At 39.8% G+C, this 19391-nt stretch overlaps 1 protein-coding gene across 2 annotated transcripts in view; it reads left to right on the plus strand.

Moving 5' to 3' along the window:
- The window catches only part of LOC148015548 (Nucleotide/sugar transporter family protein), a 31435-nt gene that overhangs the window by 1794 nt on the left and 10250 nt on the right, over positions 1 to 19391 (plus strand). For both annotated transcript variants that reach the window (XM_087665078.1, XM_087665080.1), the window contains exons 2-3: positions 3480 to 3575; positions 3707 to 3858. In XM_087665078.1, coding sequence (XP_087521204.1) covers positions 3480 to 3575; positions 3707 to 3858 — 248 coding nt within the window. The remainder of the gene's footprint in view (positions 1 to 3479; positions 3576 to 3706; positions 3859 to 19391) is intronic.

The following is a 19391-nucleotide window of genomic DNA, read 5'->3' on the forward strand; positions in this document are numbered from 1 at the left end:
CATTGGAAACAGGTCCCTACTTGTGTATACCAGCAGTTAGTAAATCAACCTGTCTTCAGCATGTTGGTTAGCTATCTCTGTGTATGATTTTCTGAATACTGTGCTTTCATTGACTAGTTGGTTGATCTTTTTGGTTTTACATAAGTTTTCCTCATGATCACATTGTCCTTTGCAGTTCATACTGCACACTATGAGTTCTCAATTGTCACATATCCAAGCTGCTTGTTTAAGTTCTGTGTGGTTATTTTGTTGTCCAGCCTACGATCTTGTATGAGCATTACTCAGTCATACGTTCCTGTCAAGTACTGCCATGTACAATACTTCATGTGCTGTCATTGAAAGGTTGCTACATGTTAATTCTGTTCTGTTTGCCGGTGCTTTGCTTTCTGCTATTCAAAGCTGTCTAGGAGTTCCAGACCAGTCCCTGTTTATTTAATTGCATCCAATTCATTCATCTTATGTCCAAAACTTGTGGTATATTGCAAGCTTGGAGAATATGGTTGATGTACTCAAAGAGGGGAGCTTGTCTCTGAGACAAGATTGAAGACCAAGCTTCTGCCACTTATGAGCTAAATGATGGCGAAGAATTGTGTTTGGATGGACATGCTGGGCTAAAAAAAGAGCATGTCAAATGCTTGAAAGAAGAAGAGATTCATGGAGTCTCATAGACAAAGTGAGCCATAAGTTTGAGAAGGCAAAGAATACACACTTCTCATTGTACAGAGCTTTCCTCTTTAAATAGGCACATGAGTATATTGGATACATTGTATTGGGTCCAGTTTGATTTGCTACCCTAGATCCTTATCCTTCCAACTCATCATCCTCATCTCTTCACACTCTTAAGGTCCACACTCTAAGATCTAGTTCACATTACATTTGTACACAATGAAGGCACCACTAATATAAGTATTTCAATACCCTTAGTGTCTTATTTGGCTACTACAAGGTGGTCAGGCGGTTACATTGATTGAAATTACAACGATTGATTATCTCCCTCTCTCTAGGTACATTCTAAGGCTACTGCTAGTGGGTGGTTACGCTCTTTGTGTTCAAAAAAGATGTCCTGCCTTTTTTTCTTGGTTACTTTCCTCTATGAAAATTGATTGTTTTTTGAATCTGCATGTGTATTTATGATGTCCAATCTTCTTACAGTGATTGCATTTGGGTAGGTGTTTCAATCTCCATTTTGTGTTGGTGTGTCATTTCCTTCCGCAGTGGTAGTATTCCTTAGGATTCTTCTTTATAAAGAACATGGTGTCCTTGCTTGTTGATAAGTCAACTTGCCTTTAAGTTTCTTCTTTTTCAAAAGAATTGAAGATATATAGCTTTCAAGGTTTTAGTGTTTTACATGTAAGGAGTGAATCTTTCAAGGATGCACATTCCTTAGATAGGCTTACAAGTAGCATTGTTGCGCCTTTTTCGAAAATTTTAACTTGGATTCTTTCAAGTTGGTTGATTAAGCTTCTTAGTTTTGATACATGTTTTGCAAGCGAATCCTTGTATTCATGATGTAAACTATAAAAGTCTATCTTTAAGTATATCTCCTGATTTTTTGCTTTAGCATAAATTTTTTTATTCAACTCCTTTCATACTTTCTTTGTTGTTCCTTTAATGTTAATATGGTGGATAAGGTCTGGAGTAAGATGTAAACAAATTAGAGCAAGTGTTTGTTCATTCTTATCTATCCACTCTTTAGTCATTTGTAATGGTGTACTATCCCAAATTATTATCCATAATTTTTATGCATGAGTAGAAACTACAATTGATTTGCCCGCAAAATTTTCAATGCTAAATGAAATGTTGGAAGTTGAAGCCATGATTAACTTCTTACAAACTGGGATTTCCCAAAGGCTAAATGCATTAAGTACAAGAGTTAATGAATCATCTTCATATAAATGCAATTTACATAGTTAGGGCCGGTTTGCGATAGTAAGTAATATAAACGAGGCTGAAAATAGACTAGTTTAAGGATGTAGATATGAACGGAACTTTAAGTCAAACCAGTTTGAAAAAGGATAAGTATTAAAGGGGGTTTATTGACCTTAATGTTTTAAGGTTTAGAGAAGGAGATAAGATAAGGAGAGAAAAGGAAGTCAGTGAGTAGGATGACAACTTTTTGGCTGTAGAATGACATAGGCCTTTGAGATGTTTTTGACAATACCTAATCTTATTATCTAATCCTGTTGCGATTGAATTTGGAAGTCAAGCTCCATAAGTAACCATCACTTATCTCTCTTCTCTGTCTTTGTCTCTATCTATCAGAAGCACGGCCTTTAAGCTCTCTACTTGACAAGTAGACCTTGAGCTTGATGAAAGTAACCCCCTTGCTTGACAATAGCACTTGACAACCATCGAATAAAAGCTGAATAAGATTGATGAATTGAATGAATCCAATATACTTTAATGCTTGAGTGATGATGTCTCTTGATTTGGTTCATGAAGACTCCTTTTCTTGCCTTGGATCTTCAATGATTTGCTTGGATAATGGATGCACATTTCATGGCTACAAGGATGGCGGCTTTGCTACCAAGTGAAAGAAGAAGAAGAGATTCATGGATGCTTCTTGATTTGCTTCATGAAGTCTCCTTTCTTACCTTCGATCTTCAATGATTTGCATGGATGATGGATGACAGATGCACATTTCATGGCCACAAGGATGGTGGCTTTGCTACCAAGTGAAAGAAGAAGAAGAGGTTCATGGAGGCTCATAGGCAAAGTGGGCCATAAGTTTGAGAAGGCAAAGAATACCACGCTTCTCATTGCATAGATAGTGCCTCTTTAAATAGGCACATGAGTACATTGGATACATTGTATTGGGCCTAGTTTGACCTACCAAGGCTGAGCAAATAGAACAAAATAACCCTTTTGAGATCATATCAGAGGTTGTCTCATGGATGGTCCTTTTGGGCATGCTAGAGAATGTGACTGATAAAGAATTTATTGTAGAATATATGATACTCGAGAAAAGGATCAACTCTGATTAATTTAGCTGTTGACCACATCTCGAGCAAGATCTGGGGAAGTACTAAAGGGCCAATCTTCTGCCTGGTTGTTTAGCACATAATACACAAATTGTAAAAGCTGTTGTAAAAAAAAATAATTTACGATGTTTTGTATCCTAGTGTGTTATCTGCTTGTAGCATGGTTCCATATGTTTTCATAGACGGTCAGGGGTGCTGGATGTACATACATAATCTTGTGCTTTTGTCACGTAGAAGTTTCCTTATTCCACACAGTTATGAATAGGGAGGTATCAAGTTTTGATCATTTGCTACATGGGTAAAGCATGCAAGCCATCTGGTTTGATATCAAAGCTGCACCAGAGCTTTGCTTTACCCTGATAACCTTCAGGATTTATGTGTATGCTCAATTGAATCTAAGCAACTATCTTTTCCATTTTTAATGCTGCAAAACTATTGAACATATAAGAGTCAACTGCCATCACACTCCAATACACTCACATTGCACTCCTGTGACAGTACTAAAGATTGTGTTGGGGGAGGCCATAAGCCATTTTGCTAGCAAAGATTTTCAAAAGCAGCTGAAACGAAAGGACAGTGATGCTCCTGAACGAAGTAAGTGCCTGCATCCTAACCCCATTGCACAACCCCATGTTTTGTAGATTGTATACATTACTACTCTTCTTTTCTGTCTGAGTGTCAGCTTACAGTAGAAGCTTTGAATGTGTTTTCTTGCAATTTGACAGTAAAGGTAAGAGAGGAGCTGCGGGCATCGTTGTTAAATGAACTTCGTACAGCTGAAGGTGCAAGACGCCAGCAACAACGCTTTTGTGGCCCCAGAGCTGCATTATCCTTTAACTTTGTTGTAGCTGTCAGTATCATACTTATGAATAAGCTGGTAATGCTCTTACTGTACAAAACTCTTGTTCAGTGAATCTTAACTGAGTGGTTCCATAGATAGATGTCCATAATTTAATTCAAGGTGAGGCAATATTGATAGCTTTGTGTTCTCCAGTAGAAGAAATTACTGGCTGATCTCGTTTGCACTACCATATGCACACGTTTTCCTTGCACAGACATGATGGTGGAAATCAAATCGAGAACATGGAATAAATGTGTGTATGAACAGACTTTGCATAAAGAATCCTCTAGAAGGGGTTAAGAGATGCAATGATTGTGCTCATTAAGGGAAGTAGGAGACGAACAAGAGGATATTGAATAAACTTGTTAGAAATCAGGTGGTGATGTCACACACATCTTCCTTCCAAGTTTCACCCATTTCACCTTGTCTATAGCATTGTGCACTTAACTAGAAGTTTTACCATAGAAAACTTTTGTTTAGTGAATTTTGATTGATTGGTTCCATACACAAGCATCCATAATTTGATCAAAGGAGAGACAATATTGATAGGATTACGTTCTTTCAGGTATCAGAACTCTCACAATCATATGCATAGTTTTTCCTTGCACGTACATTGTGGTGGAAGTCAAGTTGAGAACATGGAATAACTGTGTGAACTCACACATTCTGTGCTCAAATCTCCTTGAAGGGTTCAACAAATGCAATCCTAATGTACATTTTAGGGGAAGTAGCAGACAAACAATTCATAAAATCACCATGTTAGAAAGGAAATGATGGCAGCACATACCTCTGCTTCTTAGAGGTTCACCACTTCACTTTGTTTGTGCCATTGTGAGGTTAACTAGAAGGTTTACATAATTCTTGTGACCATCCAAACCCCACAATTTCAAGCTGAAGGACCTCCAATCTACTCTTTTTTTTGTTTTGTTTTATTTTTTTGTGAAACTCCCTTGCAGTGTTAAGAGTCAAACCTGATTTCCAGAGTCCACACTAGGAAATACTTTTCTATGGTAGTGTAGATTGCCTTTTCAATATCCACTTTGCTCATTGTCCCTTGATAGAAGTGGTATATAGAGTCGTGAGCTAATCATATGTATTAAGGGCATGGATATTTGCTTATAGTATGCACTAGGACTGCCAACTTGATGTAGGGACTTTACATACTGTCGTCCTATCTTAGTTATTCTCAAAGCTCTACTAGTTTACTCGACCTTTCAACTTTAGTCATCAATCAGGCTTCTTGGCAAAGTGGTCTTTGTTCAATAAGTTTGAGTATTTAACGGTAGGTAAAGACATCTTATCACTGCTTGTTTATGTGAGTCTACTTGACCTTGTTTCCTCAATGTTTCATTTTGTCAGTTAATGTAGGGTAGAACAAGTAAGTAGCTGGAAAAATGAATGGGAAGAAAGTTAAATATTGCACCTTCAAAGGTTTAAATTAGCCAATGGTTGTAAATGTCTTCGTAGCATTTATCAAACCATAGTTTGTCAACGGCTGTAAATTAGGAGATGATAAGGTAGCAGTAAAAAAACATGTGATTCTTTGGGAGGGAGGGAGAAAGGGAGAGAGAGAGTTATCAACCTATGTTTCGTCAACAGCTGTAAATTAGTGGATGGTAAGGTAGCAGTAAAAAAATGTGTTTTTTTTGGAGGGAGAGAGAGAGAGAGAGAGAGAGAGAGAGAGAGAGAGAGAGAGAGAGAGAGATTCTTCTACCCCCCTCTAGCCACTCTACTTCCTTTGTACTTTGATTGTGATGTCTGAGAGAGGATCTGTTGAGTTGGTTGTTTGGGCTATTTGCTTGATGACCTGCATCTTCTAATTTTGTAATCTTGTACTTTTTCATGATTAATACAATTACCTATTATATAATTAAAAAAAAAGAGAGAGAAGAAGGTGACGCTGCTGACCTGACCTGCACGATGTTGCCTGTGCACTGGCCCCCCATCGCTGCCAACCTGACCTCAGTTCTTGCGACCTGATCTGCGCCCCCTCCCTACATTTTTCCTGCCTGTTAGCTAGTTGCCCTGCTCTCCTGCAGGCCTGGGCTGCGGCAGTGACGAACAGACACATGGAGTGCGACAGAGAGTGAGGGACAGACAGACAGAGCCTGTGTGCCTTCCGCCTGCCCTCCTGCCTGGCTGCAGCCTGTTTCTGCAGTACGCAGGTCAGACTGTGCCATATCCGCTGATCAACAAGAGACAAAAGTCTGTGTGCAGCCCCAGCACTACAGTCCTAACAGTCTGCAGCTTCTGTGTGCTGCTTCTCTGCCTGCCAAACGCTGCAACAGCCAGGGGTATATCTACACACATGTCCACTTGGCGAGAGAGAGAGTCAGTGGTAGAATTATTGAGGGTTGTATGCAGTGACCTTGCAGATTGATCTGCAGCCCCTCTTTCCATCATTATGTCTAAGCTCAATACAGCTTCCATAGACCAGGTGGTTGATGCTTTGGGGCCATATTCAGAGGGCGAAGATGAGATGATCCCATATATTCAGGAGACGGCTGAGGAAATGGCATCTATGCTTTGGTGCACTGCCTGTAGTGACGGTTGAAACACAGTAAACATGATGTGGATGCTTCTATGATGATGCTGAGAGTCTTGCCCCTTCAGAATCCCAGCCACGTTCGTATGCACAGGCTGCCGATCATTTTGATGATTCCCCTGAATTGGATTGGGAGCATTGGTTAGAATTTGCCAACTTTTTATGTGGGGAATATGTTCAACAAAATCATAGCAACCTTCCAAATTGTGACGAACAGGACATTGTGGATACACATGTTGACACATAGAAACTGCTTTGATCTTTCTCTGCTTTTTATGAACATGGAGTAATACTTTTTTTCACGGACAGGATCCCAATGATACATGGATCTGTTGGTGGTTGACTTCCATTCTGTAGTGAGATTGTATTGAAGAGGTTTTTGTGGATCGCAGAGGTTTCTATGAGGTCATGCTTACAGCCGCCACGAACTGAGATGATTTTTTGGGCAGATTTCCCCTCTTCTTTGGCAGATAGTTGGTGCATGTGGTGCCATGGAGACCCATGACTGATTTTCAATGCTTGCTTAAATAGGAATGTCAAATGTGGGTTGAAGTAAAAAGTTGCCCTACATTTTATTGGCCTTTGCTAAGGGATTTAGTTGGCAGGTATTTGTATTGTGTTGGTGTCTCCAGTATGAGGGTAGGCAATAGGAATCGATTGTGCATGTTGTGGGACACCTCAAGGAAAAGAACCAACTGGCTATGCCTTAATTGTATTGGTATGCATCAACTATGGTTTAGGCTTAATTGGGGCACCTTTGCAGGCCATTGTTTCACTTGTGGCAAGCTTGGCCATTTCATGGCTGAGTGTCCAAACAAAAAGGATGCTACTGTTACTTGTAATGTGGATATTGATATGATGGTTGAGGCATTACTCGTTGGGGAGCGGACTTTGCTAAAGAATGTGGCTCAAGACAAGTAGCTTGTCGTTTCTTTAGATCTTGATGATGCTGGATGGGCTGATGTTCAGTGTAGAAAGGGCAAGAACGTTGAAATTCAGCAAGTCAATGGGTCCATCGTCAAGCACCCAGGATTCCTTCCATACATATGTATGTAGAAAGGATAAATATTTTGATGTGCCGCTTGCCCCTAGCATGGGCCCTTCTAGTTTGAAGCAGGCCTTACAATCGAGATTGCAAGCTGAGTGTTCTTGAGATTATCCCAGGGATCTGCTAGCACACCTTGCTTTTGATTGTAAAGGCAAGGTGATCGCTATTGTGGGATCGTAAATACCCCCACTCAGCCTTGACAAATGGAAGTACCCTTCTTTTGTGAAATTTGCTCGCATAGGGAAGAATGCTTTTGCGGTATTGGCCAAATTTTTGGATGATGGGATTTTGGAGGCGTTAGCAAAGAACATTCAAGTGAGGTGTGAGTAGTGGCATCCACGATTCCTTTGGTTTGACACATGTGGATTGCCACTTGGAATGTTTGTGGGATTTGTTCCTATAATAAACAGCACGACATGTGGCAGATTTTGCATGAGAACAGACGGGATGCTTGTGTGCCGTTGAACACAAGAGTCATGATGATATTGGTTGCATGTTGGATTGTCATGGATTCTGTTTCTTTTATGGCGGCATGATTATACATGAGAAATACAAGCTCATGCTTATTAAGAATGATGCTTATGGAGCCTTTCTAGTGATTGAAATTGTATTTGAAGGGAAAGTTTTACGGTTGGTGAAACCAGCCTTCCTTCTTGGAATGGGTGGTGATATAAGAGTTAATTACAGCAACAAATAAATGCACATAAAATGAAATACACACTTTACCATAACATTCTTGGACAGTAGACACCCTGTTGGCCCCAAAATTGGTGCCCCTTGCAGTATTTCTTTAGCTTTCATTCAATTTGAAGGAGTACAACTTGAGATTCTTCAATCTCCTCTTGCTAACCAATTGCTCTTGCTGTCATAAATGTCCAGCAAGCCTTTTAGGTCATTTGCCCCTTGTTTCACCTAGGACTTCTTCTCCAATTTGACCCTTGGCTGGCCAAATGCTGCCCCAAATCAATTCGGGATGGGCTGGCTCCCGAAATCCCTTGATAATCTTCAATTATCAGCTGCTGATTTTAATTCCTTGAGCTTTCAATCTCTGGCACGGATCCCAAGGTGGCTGCTAAACCCTAATTTCTGCTGTGAATTAGGGTTTATTGCAGAAATTACAGATCAGCCCACCAAAAATGGCTGAGATCTCCTCCGAATGGCTGAGAATGGCTGAGCATAAGTTGAAGGAGATGAGAGAATGCTGTAGAGAGAGAAAATTTTGAGATTTGTCGCAAAGAACTGATCAAAATCAGTTGCTGCCCTGCTGTATCAGCCCCAAACGGATGCATCAACAACAATAGGAGCATGAGAGACTGTGATCTTTAGGAGAAAGTGCATCAGCAGCAATTGTCAGCTTCCCAAGGTCAAGAATATGCAATCTCCATCACCAAAATGGTCTCCAATGGCTGGGAATTGGCCCCAAAAGCTGGCAGCAATAGTCCAACACCTCTTTCCAACAGCTCCAAAATGAAAAAAACGAGATTTCCCTCTCCCTTCAGTCCTATTTAGCCTTTCCTCCACTTGCATGGGAAAGTTTTGCCAAGTGGTAGCTTTCTTAATCCATTTTCAGCAATTTCCAGCCATTTAATTAATTTTCAGAATTAATTAATTCTGAAAATTGATTCAGCTCTTAATCCATGCCCATCCAAAAATTAATTGGCTAGGCCGTTTGCAACCCAAAGTGGTTCCATGCATTAATTGACCCTTGGACAAGCATTAATCCATTAATTAATGCCTAGTCCCTAGTGTCACCACTGACACTTAATGGCCAATTAATGGTCCTAGGGGCAAACTGACACCAAAATTCACCTAGAATCTAACAAGTGTAACTTGTTACAACTTTTGCCTTTGACACCCATATTTTTCACAGGGTCCTTCGGTCTTCAACTGTGAGAAAGTAGCTTGCACCTCACATGTGCAACACATGTGCATCTCTTAATTGCACATTTGATTAATCCTTTAATCAAATGTCAATTAAACATAAGCAAAGCATCAAATTTTCACGTCCTCGTGACAGTTGGCTGGCCTTTATGCACCTAATGACTCATTGCATCATCAGGCCTTATGGTGTCGTCTTTAGGATTCTCCGACCTTGGGAAGATTGGGTTTGCTTATGGGTGATTTTAACATGTGTGGTGACCCGTCCCAATCTAGTTTGGAACATTCTTTGATGGATGCTTTGGAAAGCAGGGCTTGGAATGCTTTTGCGATGGATGTTCTTAAGTAGGGTCTTTGGTCTTGGCTTTCTCCGTTGGCTTTGGGTTTTACATTTCACTCATTCCAATATTTAGCCACATGGTTTGGATTGGATCATATCTATGCTATGCATGAGGACTCCTTTTTACCAAAAAATTCGGAAATGGAGGTCTTGCTACAATATGTCTCAGTTGATAATTTCCCTTTGTAGCTTGATATGAGTAGGTAGTTGGTGGATGCTTTTTCTAGTCTCTTGGGTAGGCCGGTCTTGAGATTCAACTGTTTCTTTTTGAGTCATGCTGTTTTCAAGGGGTACATGACCTAGCTACTGGAGCTGTTTTTATGTGACTTTCCACTAGGTGGTTTGGACTCTTTTGAAATAATGATTTCCAATGTACATAAGGTATCAAAACAATACGGGATTTATTATGCTTCACTTACTAGGCAGTGTTTGCATGCTATGGAAGACATGTTGGCCTTGGTCTCTACTGTTGCTTAATTTGCTGCAAGATGATTTTCTGGTCTCATTATTGGCATGATTGGGTGAACCTATTCAAGGTTTTTAATTGTGGTCCTATCAACAAGCTAAGCTCAGGAATCTGATTGATGGTCTTTGAGATAGTTCTTGTCAATCTAATAAATCCTTTCAAGCCTTGCATGCGTCCCCAACGTGGGGAAATGTGGTGAGCGTGCAAAATGCAGATGGTTGCATGGTCATGGACCCCAGATTAAATCTATATACGTGTTGGGACTTCTTTGCAAATCTTTTGGGTTTGTGATAGGCATGTTCTTCTCAGGTTGCTCAACCTCATGTAACCTTTTGTGGTTCGGTCAGAGACAAGATTACCCATAACATACATGATTTCCTGGAGGTTGATATTTGTGAGAGTGAAGTTATGGATGTCTTGTTGCACTTGCCTAATGATAAAAGTCTTGGTTGGGATGGTCTCTTTAATGAATTCTTTGGCACCTATGTATCTCTTTTGGCAAAATCTTTGGCTGCCATGTGCCAATAGGTTTGGGTTTCAGGTAGCATGCCTTCATCGTGGAAAGAGGGGGTGATTAAGTTGATTCCTAAAATTCCCTCCCCTTTGAAACTTATGCAATGGAGATTGATTTCATCGATGGGCTCTATGTACAAGATCTTTGTAAAGATGTTGGCTACTTTATTTGTGTGTGGATCTTACAACCGATCGGCTTTGTTTTCTAAACTGTAGCTAGTAAAAATGCATTTTATAGTCTTGTCATCGAGCTTGCTATGAAGCGCTATCAGCACGTGTGTATAAGCTATGCATCCAAACACTCAAAAATAATCAACCTTTGGTTTTTTTCCATGCCAAGCCTCAAAAGGTGTGATAGTCTTTAGTGCCTTTGTTGGTGCACGATTCAAGACATAATTAGCGCATTGAAGTTCCTCTAACTAGAACTTATGTGGTAGCCCTTTGGTCTTAAGTATACATCTGGTCATCTCCATGAGTATGCGATTCTTTCTTTCGGCCACTCCATTTTATTGAGATGTCATCCTCAGAGTGGCTTGATGTGTAATGCCATGCTTAAGCAAAAATGTCTCAAATGCACAAGACATATACTCCCTTCCTCTATTTGTGCGTAGGGTCTGCACCTTCAAACTTGTTTCTACTTCCAATTCTGCAACCAAGTGTTTAAAGTGCATAAATACATCCAATTTTGCCTTCAAACCATACACCCAACTGTACCTAGAGTAGTCTTCCTTCCGTCTGCACAAGATGTAACCAGTCTTCCTTCCGTGGATGAGTAGTAATTCCCTAATTTCAACTTAGTTACAACAGTAACATTTATTACAAAATTAAGAAATGCAAATTAACTTACAATCTTGGATACTGGACACCTTGTTGGCCCCAAAATTGGCGCCTCTTTTGGTATTTATTTAACTTAATTAAAGAAGAAGTTGACTTACAATGGGATTCTCCCAATCCCTTTCAGTATTCCAACTCCCCTTGCTGTCCAAAATGACCAGCAAGTCTTCAATCTGATTTGCGCCTTGATTCGGGTAGTCAATTGGTCTTCAGTCGCTTTGATGGAGATGGAAAATGCCCCAAATTCATTGATTTGCTGGTCCCTTCACTTGAATTTGACTAACGACAGCTCCAACCTTGTTGAATCTGAAATTTCTTAGCCTCTAGTGATCTCAATGCTGTAATCTTTGGAGCAAAGCTATAGAAAGGCTAGGAGATGAGAGAGAATTGTGAGGAGAGAAAAATTTCAGACTTTCTTCGTGAAGAATTGAAGAAAATGCGTCATTTACTGCTGCTGCCCTATCTCAACAGCTTGTAGATGCAAAGAATTGAAGAAAATCAATCATTTATTGTTGCTACCCTGTCTCAACATCATGTAGATGCTGTTACTTGCTGTTGATTGGTCTTCTCTTGCCCCTGGCTGCCTTAGAAGATCCTCCAACGGCTGCAAATTAGACCAACAGCATCTCCTCTCTCTCTCTTGCAGGCTGAATACACTAAAATGCCTCTCTCCAGTATCTAAAGACGTTTTTCAGTCTTACATGGGCATTTTTGATAAGTGGCAGCCTTTTCAAATTGTTTTTTAAAATTATCCATAATTAATATTAATTTTTAATCTTTAAATACTGAAAATTAATCTAATAATTATTTTGGTGCCTTAAAAAATAATCTGACTGGCCAATAATTAAATTAGCCAGGTAATTTTCATTCCCAAGTGTCTTTGTGTCATCTTTGATCATCAAATTGGCATTAGGTACCATTAAATGCCACTTTTCTAGTGTTACCATGTCACGAGGACATGCATTTTTGCAACCTCACTTAACATGTGGATTAATTTTTAATCACATGGTTAAGTCAATGTTACACATGTGAGGTGTAACTGGGGTTAGAGTAAATTTATGAGGCTGGGGCCCTGAGGAAATCACGGGATGTCAAAGGTAAAAGTTGCTATAAGTTATGCCTTATAGATACTTGGTGGTATTTGGTGCTAGTTGTTAGCCTAGCTCATTTATTTAGCCATAACTGTCAGTTGATGACACTAGAGAAGTGGTGTTTAATGATACTTAACACCAGTTTGATGGTCAAAGATGGCGCAAAGACACTTGGGAATGGAAGTTGCCTAGACAATTTAATTATTGGTCAGTCAGGTTATTTTTTAGGGCACCGAAATATTTAGATTAATTTTCAATATTTGAAGACTGAAAATTAATATTTAATCTATGGATAATGCTGGAAAAACCATTTGGGAAGGTTGCCACTTGTCAAAAATGCCCATGCAAGATTGAAAAATGTTTTTAGAGGCTAGAGAGAGGCATTTTAGAGTATTCAGGTTGTAAGAGAGAGGGAGGAGATACTACTAGTTTGATTTGCAGCAATTGGAAGACCTTGTAAGGTAGCCAAGAGGAGGAGAAGACCAATCAACAGCAGGTGACAACATCTATAGGCTGTTGAGATAGGGTAGCAGCAGTAAATGACTAATTTTCTTCAGTTTTTTGCATCTACAAGCTATTGAGACAAGGTAGTAGCAGTAAATGATGCATTTTTTTCAGTTCTTCACGAAGAAAGTCTGAAATTTCTCTCTCCTCAGCATTCTCTCTCATCTCCTAGCCTTTCTACAACCTTGCTCCGAAGATTACAACATTGAGATCACCAAAGGCTAAGGAATTTCAAATTTCTCTGCTGTTAACTCTAATTTGCAGCAAAAATTAGGGTTTACCAGCAGCCTTAGGAAGTGTGTTAGAAATTGGAAGCTCTAAGACTTGGTTTCAGTAGGGTTGAAGCTATTTTTAGTCAAATTTAAGTGGAGGGACTAGCAAATCAATGAATTTGGGACATTTTTCATCTCCATCAAAGCGACTGAAGGCTAATTGTGAGTGGTCAGAGCAAAGCAAGAATTGTCATTCCTCTCGTTCTTTGTGAGTCAGGAATAGCCATTCGAATCAAGGGAAAAATCAGATTGAAGACTTGTTGGTCATTTTAGATAGCAAGGGGAGTTGGAATATTGAAAGGGATTGGGAGTATCCCATTGTATATCAACTTCTTTTTCAATTAAGTTAAATAAATGCCGAAAGGGGTGCCAGTTTTGGGACTAACAGGGTATCCATTGTCCAAGATTATAAGTTAATTTGCATTTCTTAGATTTGTAATAAATGTTACTACCCTAATTAAGTTGTAATTAGGGAATTACCATCTATTCGCGGAAGGAAGACTGGTTACACACCAACTGACACCTGTGGTCAAATGAACATCCTAGGCCAACAATTGGCACCAAATACCGCCAAGTATCTGTGCAACATAACTTATAGCAATTTTTATCTTTGACATCCCGTGATTTCCTCGGGTCCTGGGCTCATAAGTTTACTCTAACCTCAGTTACATCTCACATGTGCAATATTTACTTAACTATGTGATTAAAAATTAATCCACATGTTAAGTGAGGTTTCAAAAATACATGTCCTCATGACACTATGAGGACATGTATTTTTGAAACCTTACTTAAATCAACCTTCCTTCAGTGGATGGGTGGTAATTCTTTGATTACAACCTAATTACAATAGCAACATTTATTACAAAACTAAGATATGCAAATTAACTCACAATCTTGGACAATGGACACCCTGTTGGCCCCAAAACTATTGCCTCTGTCGGTATTTCTTTAACTTAATTGAAGAAGAAGTTTATGTACAATGGGATTTTCCCAATCCCTTTTGGTATTCCAACTCCCCTTGCGGTCCAAAATGACCAATAAGTCTTCAATTTGATTCCTTGATTTGGGCAGTCAATTGGCCTTCACCTGCTTTGATGGAGATGGAAAACGCCCCAAATTCATTGATTTGCTGGTTCCTCCACTTGAATTTGACTGAAAACAGCTTCAACCCTATTGAATCTAAGTCTTGGAGCTTCTAATTTTTGGCACGGTTTCTGAAGCTATTGCTAAACCCTAATTTTTACTGCAGATTATGGTTTATAGTAGAGAAATCTGAAATTTCTCAGCCTTTGGTGATCTCAATGCTGTAATCTTCGGAGCCAGGTTGTAGAAAGGCTAGGAGATGAGACAAAATGCTGAGGAGAGAGAAAATTTAGACTTTCTTCGCGAAAAACTTAAGAAAATCAGTCATTTATTACTGCTGCCCTATCTAAACAACCTGTAGATGCCGTCACCTATTGTTGATTGGTCTTCTCTTACCCTTGATTGCCTCAGAAGGTCTTGCAATGGTTGTAGATTAGACTAGCAATAACTCCTCTCTCTCTCTTGTAAGCTCAATGTACTAAAAATGCCTCTTTCTAGCCTTTAAAGCTGTTTTTCTATCTTGCATGGTCATTTTTGACAAGTGGCAGTCTTCTTAGATGGTTTTTTTAGTATTACTCATAATTAAATATTAATTTTCAATCTTTAAATAATAAAAATTAATTTAATAATTATTTCGGTGCAAAAAAAAAAACTTGACCGACCAATAATTAAATTGGTTGGGCAACTTCCATTTCTGAGTGTCTTTGAGTCATCTTTGACCATTAGATTGGTGTTAGATACCATTAAACGACACTTCTCAAGTGTTACTAACTAACATTTATGGCCAAATGAATGACCTAGGCCAACAACTAGTACTAGATACCACCAACTACTTGTGTGCCATAACTTTTAGCAACTTTTGCCTTTGACATCTTGTGATTTCCTTGGGTCTTGGGCTCGAAAATTTACTCTAACTCAAGTTACACCTCACATGTGCAACATTTACTTAACCATGTGATTAAAAATTAATCCACATCTTAAGTGAGGATTCAAAAATGCATGTCCTCATGACACCATGCTTATTGAAAGTTGAAATGGACAGTAAATTCTTTGTGATACTAGACACAAATAAGATATCTACAAGCATGAAATTTGAGATGCTACAAACTTTATAATTACTGTTATTAGCACATGTAGCATACTTCCTTGCAAGGATTGAATGCAATGATGTGAAGAAACACTTTTGTGAAGTGATGTGCTTGGATGCTTCATTGTCAAAATACCAAGTATGCTGTGTTTCAATAGCATTAAATGTACTATCAGCCATGGAAGTGTCATAACTGCATGTCAGGAAGGCATAGTCCTTCTCCATAAAATTAGATGTAGCATCCCGATTCGAAGACCAAGTGGCGGTTGTCTCCTAGACAACCAAATTGGAGTCCTTTTTCTCCTTGGCCAAACTTTTCCTGCATTCATCAATGCAATGCCCTAGTTTCTTATAGTAGTGGGATCTCCCCTTTTTCTTTGCCTTTTCTATGTCTTGGGCAGCCTTGTTAGATTGTTGTCCTGTATCAGCCTTGGGCTGATTTTTTACATACTACTTTGATTTACCCTTGCCTTTATATTTAGAGAGCATGGCTACACCCTTTGAATGCATTGCAACATTTCTTTGAGTTTGTTCCTCTTGTAATAAGAGGCCTTCAAATTCCACAAAAGTAAGGGGCTATTGCCCCTCCCCAAAGATAAATTGAAGGAGGTGTGGAAGCCAATATAAGACTTTGGGAGTGAATTTAGAGTAATATTCACCATTTCTGCATCCAAAATAACCTCATCAATGTTTAGCAGCTACTCACATAAGTGTGTAAGTGTGTAAGGTGATCAATCTTGTTGTCACCCTCATCTATATGTGCATTAGCAAATTGCTAGTTCGCTCCATAAATAAGAGATTGTGGCTTTATTACGAGCTGCAAACATGCATTCCAAGGTATCCCAAATCTGCTTTAGAGGACTTGCATGACCGTATACGAGGTATGATAACTCTCTCAACTAACAAGGCAATCAATGACAATGCTTGTGCATCCTTTGAATCCAATCTCCTCCGATCTGCTGTAGGAGGAACAGGAAAGCAATAGGAGCAGCAATAGGAGCACCTGGCTGTCCTCTAGCAACACGTTGAGGTGTGTGCGGTGCAAGCTCACCCGGTCTCTGCAAATCACCTGTGACAATCCCAAAGATCCTATGCAACAAGTAGATTGCACACCATAAAACTCCACAGGGGATAGTTGCTGCCATCTAGCTTGTCCTTATGAGTGAGGACTCCCAAGATGTTGCTTTGATCTCGGGTTCTGTGATTTGACATTGGTGCAAATTAATGCACAAATCGAATAGCCAAACACCTCCAAGCTGAAATGTGAAATGTAATCAACTAAGCACCAAAATCCCAACATGGGGTACTAGAGCAAGTACAAAACTGGCAAAATTATATATCTCTTCGAAAAGCATGTCCACTTTGCACAAAACAACAGGTAATCTGCAATTTAGAGAAATTCTGTGCTGTACTACTGCATGTGCCTCAAGATGTGTGCCAAACATTAAATGCAACAACTTAATGCTGAAAATCCTTAATTTTCAATGCAAATTTCCAAATTTGTATAAATTTCTCTGCACAGTGTTACATAAATAGCAAAATATTGTTGTTGCAACACTTATCCACTGCTTTGGGACGCATGCTATGCAACAACCCCAAATCTTGGCGAAGACATTCTAAGAAATTGCAGAGCTTTTATACTTTGCAGCTTGAAGATATGATGAAATGTCGCCTCGGACTCGTGTCGACAGCAACCGACAACTTCAAGGCACCTCAGGATGTGTGTCGGATGCAAAAATCACAAAAGCCCCAAATTTCTTGCGCAAATCTCAAGGAAATTGCACAATTTCAGCACTTTGGGTGAAGATGTGCACATAGGACTTCGATTTCAAAAGCCCCAAATTTTTGTTGCCTTTCAATGCGTGCGCAGAGGTCAAAGGTATGGAGGAGACTAGTAAGTAGTGCAGAGGCAACGGGTAGTGGTAGGGCGTGTAGAAGGTGTCGGTGGTATAGGAGGTAGGGCGACGCAACTATAAACAGGCAGTGCAGATTGGGGGCCTTTGCAGGGTGGCTAGCAGATTGGCAGGTGGCTGCAGTACAAGAGGCGGTATTGGTGGAAGAGGTGCTGCTGTTGCAGCACTGGCGGCAAACTTGAGAGACTGAAGGCGGAGCTGTGTAGGGTAGTGCACAATGTTGGAAGACTAGGTGGTGAATTTGGATTTAATCACATGAATAAGTAAATGTTGCACATGTGAGGTGCAACTGGGGTTAGAGTAAATTTATGAGATCAGGATCTAAGAAAATCACGGGATGTCAAAGGTGAAAGTTGCTATAAATTATGTTGCACAGGTACTTGGTGGTATTTGGTGTTAATTGTTGGCCTAGGTCATTCATTTGGCCGTAAGTGTCAGTTGGTGACACTAGAGATGTGGCGTTTAATGGTACCTAACGCTGATTTAATGCTCAAAGATGGCACAGAGAGGCTTGAGAGTGGAAGATGCCTAGCCAATTTAATTATTGGCCAGTCAAATTATTTTTATGGGCACCAAAATAATTATTAGATTAATTTTCAGTAATTAAAGGCTGAAAATTAAATTTTAAGGATGGATAATGTTGAAAAAACCATTTTTGGAAGGCTGCCACTCGGCAAACTTGCCCATACATGTTGGTAAAAGGTTGAAGAAGAGGAAAAACGAGATTATTCTTGCTGTAGCAAAGGTGGGAGAGCTGTGAGCAGCCATGGCTAGCCTATTTTCAGCCATTGCAGCCTGCCACGAGTGAGTTTTGAGGAGGCGATTGCAGATTCGGACCCTCCACAGTTGAGCGATTGCATCCAAGTACAAGGTGACAGCTGATTTGGATGTCTCAGCTGTAGGCGATAGCATTTAATGCTGTTGTGGCAGGGCAACAACTGCATTTGACTGATTTTCAATCATTCTTCGTGACAAAACTCTGAATTTTCTCTCGCTACAGCTGTCTCTCTCATCTCCCAGCCATTTCACAGCCTTGCTTTGAAGATCTTAGCGTTTGGATCCTTGGAGGCGGAGAAATTGCAAATTTCTTTGCTATAATCTCTAATTTACAACATAAATTAGGGTTTAGCAGCAGCCTTGGGAAGTGTGTCAGAAATTGGAAGCTTCAAGACTTGGATTTTTTAGGGCCGAAGGCGAATTTCAGCTAAATTTAGGTGGAGAACTAGCCAGCCATTGAATTTGGGGCATTTCCATCGTCTATAAAGTGGGTGAAGGCCAGTTAAGTATCTGAATCAAGGGGCAAAATAGATTGAAGACTTGTTGGTCACTTTGGACAGCGAGGGGAGTTTGGATTGCGAAGGGGATCGGGAGAATTGAATAGGCTAAAAACAGCTTCAGCCTTGTTGAGTCCAAGTCTTGGAGCTTCCAATTTCTAGCACGCTTCCCGAGGTTGTTGCTAAACCCTAATTTCTGTGCAGATTAGGGTTTACAGTAGAGAAATTTGCAACTTCTTAGCCTCCAAGGGTCCAAATGCTAAGATCTTTGGAGCAAGGCTGTGAAATGACTGGGAGATGAGAGGAAAAGCCGTAGAGAGAAAATTTAGGGTTTTGTTGTGAAGAATGACTGAAAATCAGCCGAGTTGCTGCTCTGCCACAATAGCTTGTAGATGCAAAGAACTGAAGAAAATCAGTCATTTACTGTTGCTGCCTTGTCTCAACAGCCTGTAGATGCTATCTCCTTATGTTGAATGGTCTTTTTCTGCCCTTGGCATCCTCAGAAGGCCCTCAAATGGCCGCAAATCAGACCAGCAACCTCTCCCCCCTCTCTCTTACAGGTTGAATTTATAAAAATGCCTCTCTTCAGCGTCTAAAGACGTTTTTCAATCTTGCATTGGCATTTTTGACAAGTGGCAGTCTTTCCAAATGGTTTTTCTAGCATTTTTCATAATTAAATATGAATTTTTAGCCTTTAAATACTGAAAATTAATTTAATAAT

This window comes from Lygodium microphyllum, chromosome 24, assembly GCF_053477565.2.
Source record: "Lygodium microphyllum isolate KBCC chromosome 24, Lygodium_microphyllum_v1.1.10, whole genome shotgun sequence".
NCBI classification, from domain to species: domain Eukaryota; kingdom Viridiplantae; phylum Streptophyta; class Polypodiopsida; order Schizaeales; family Lygodiaceae; genus Lygodium; species Lygodium microphyllum.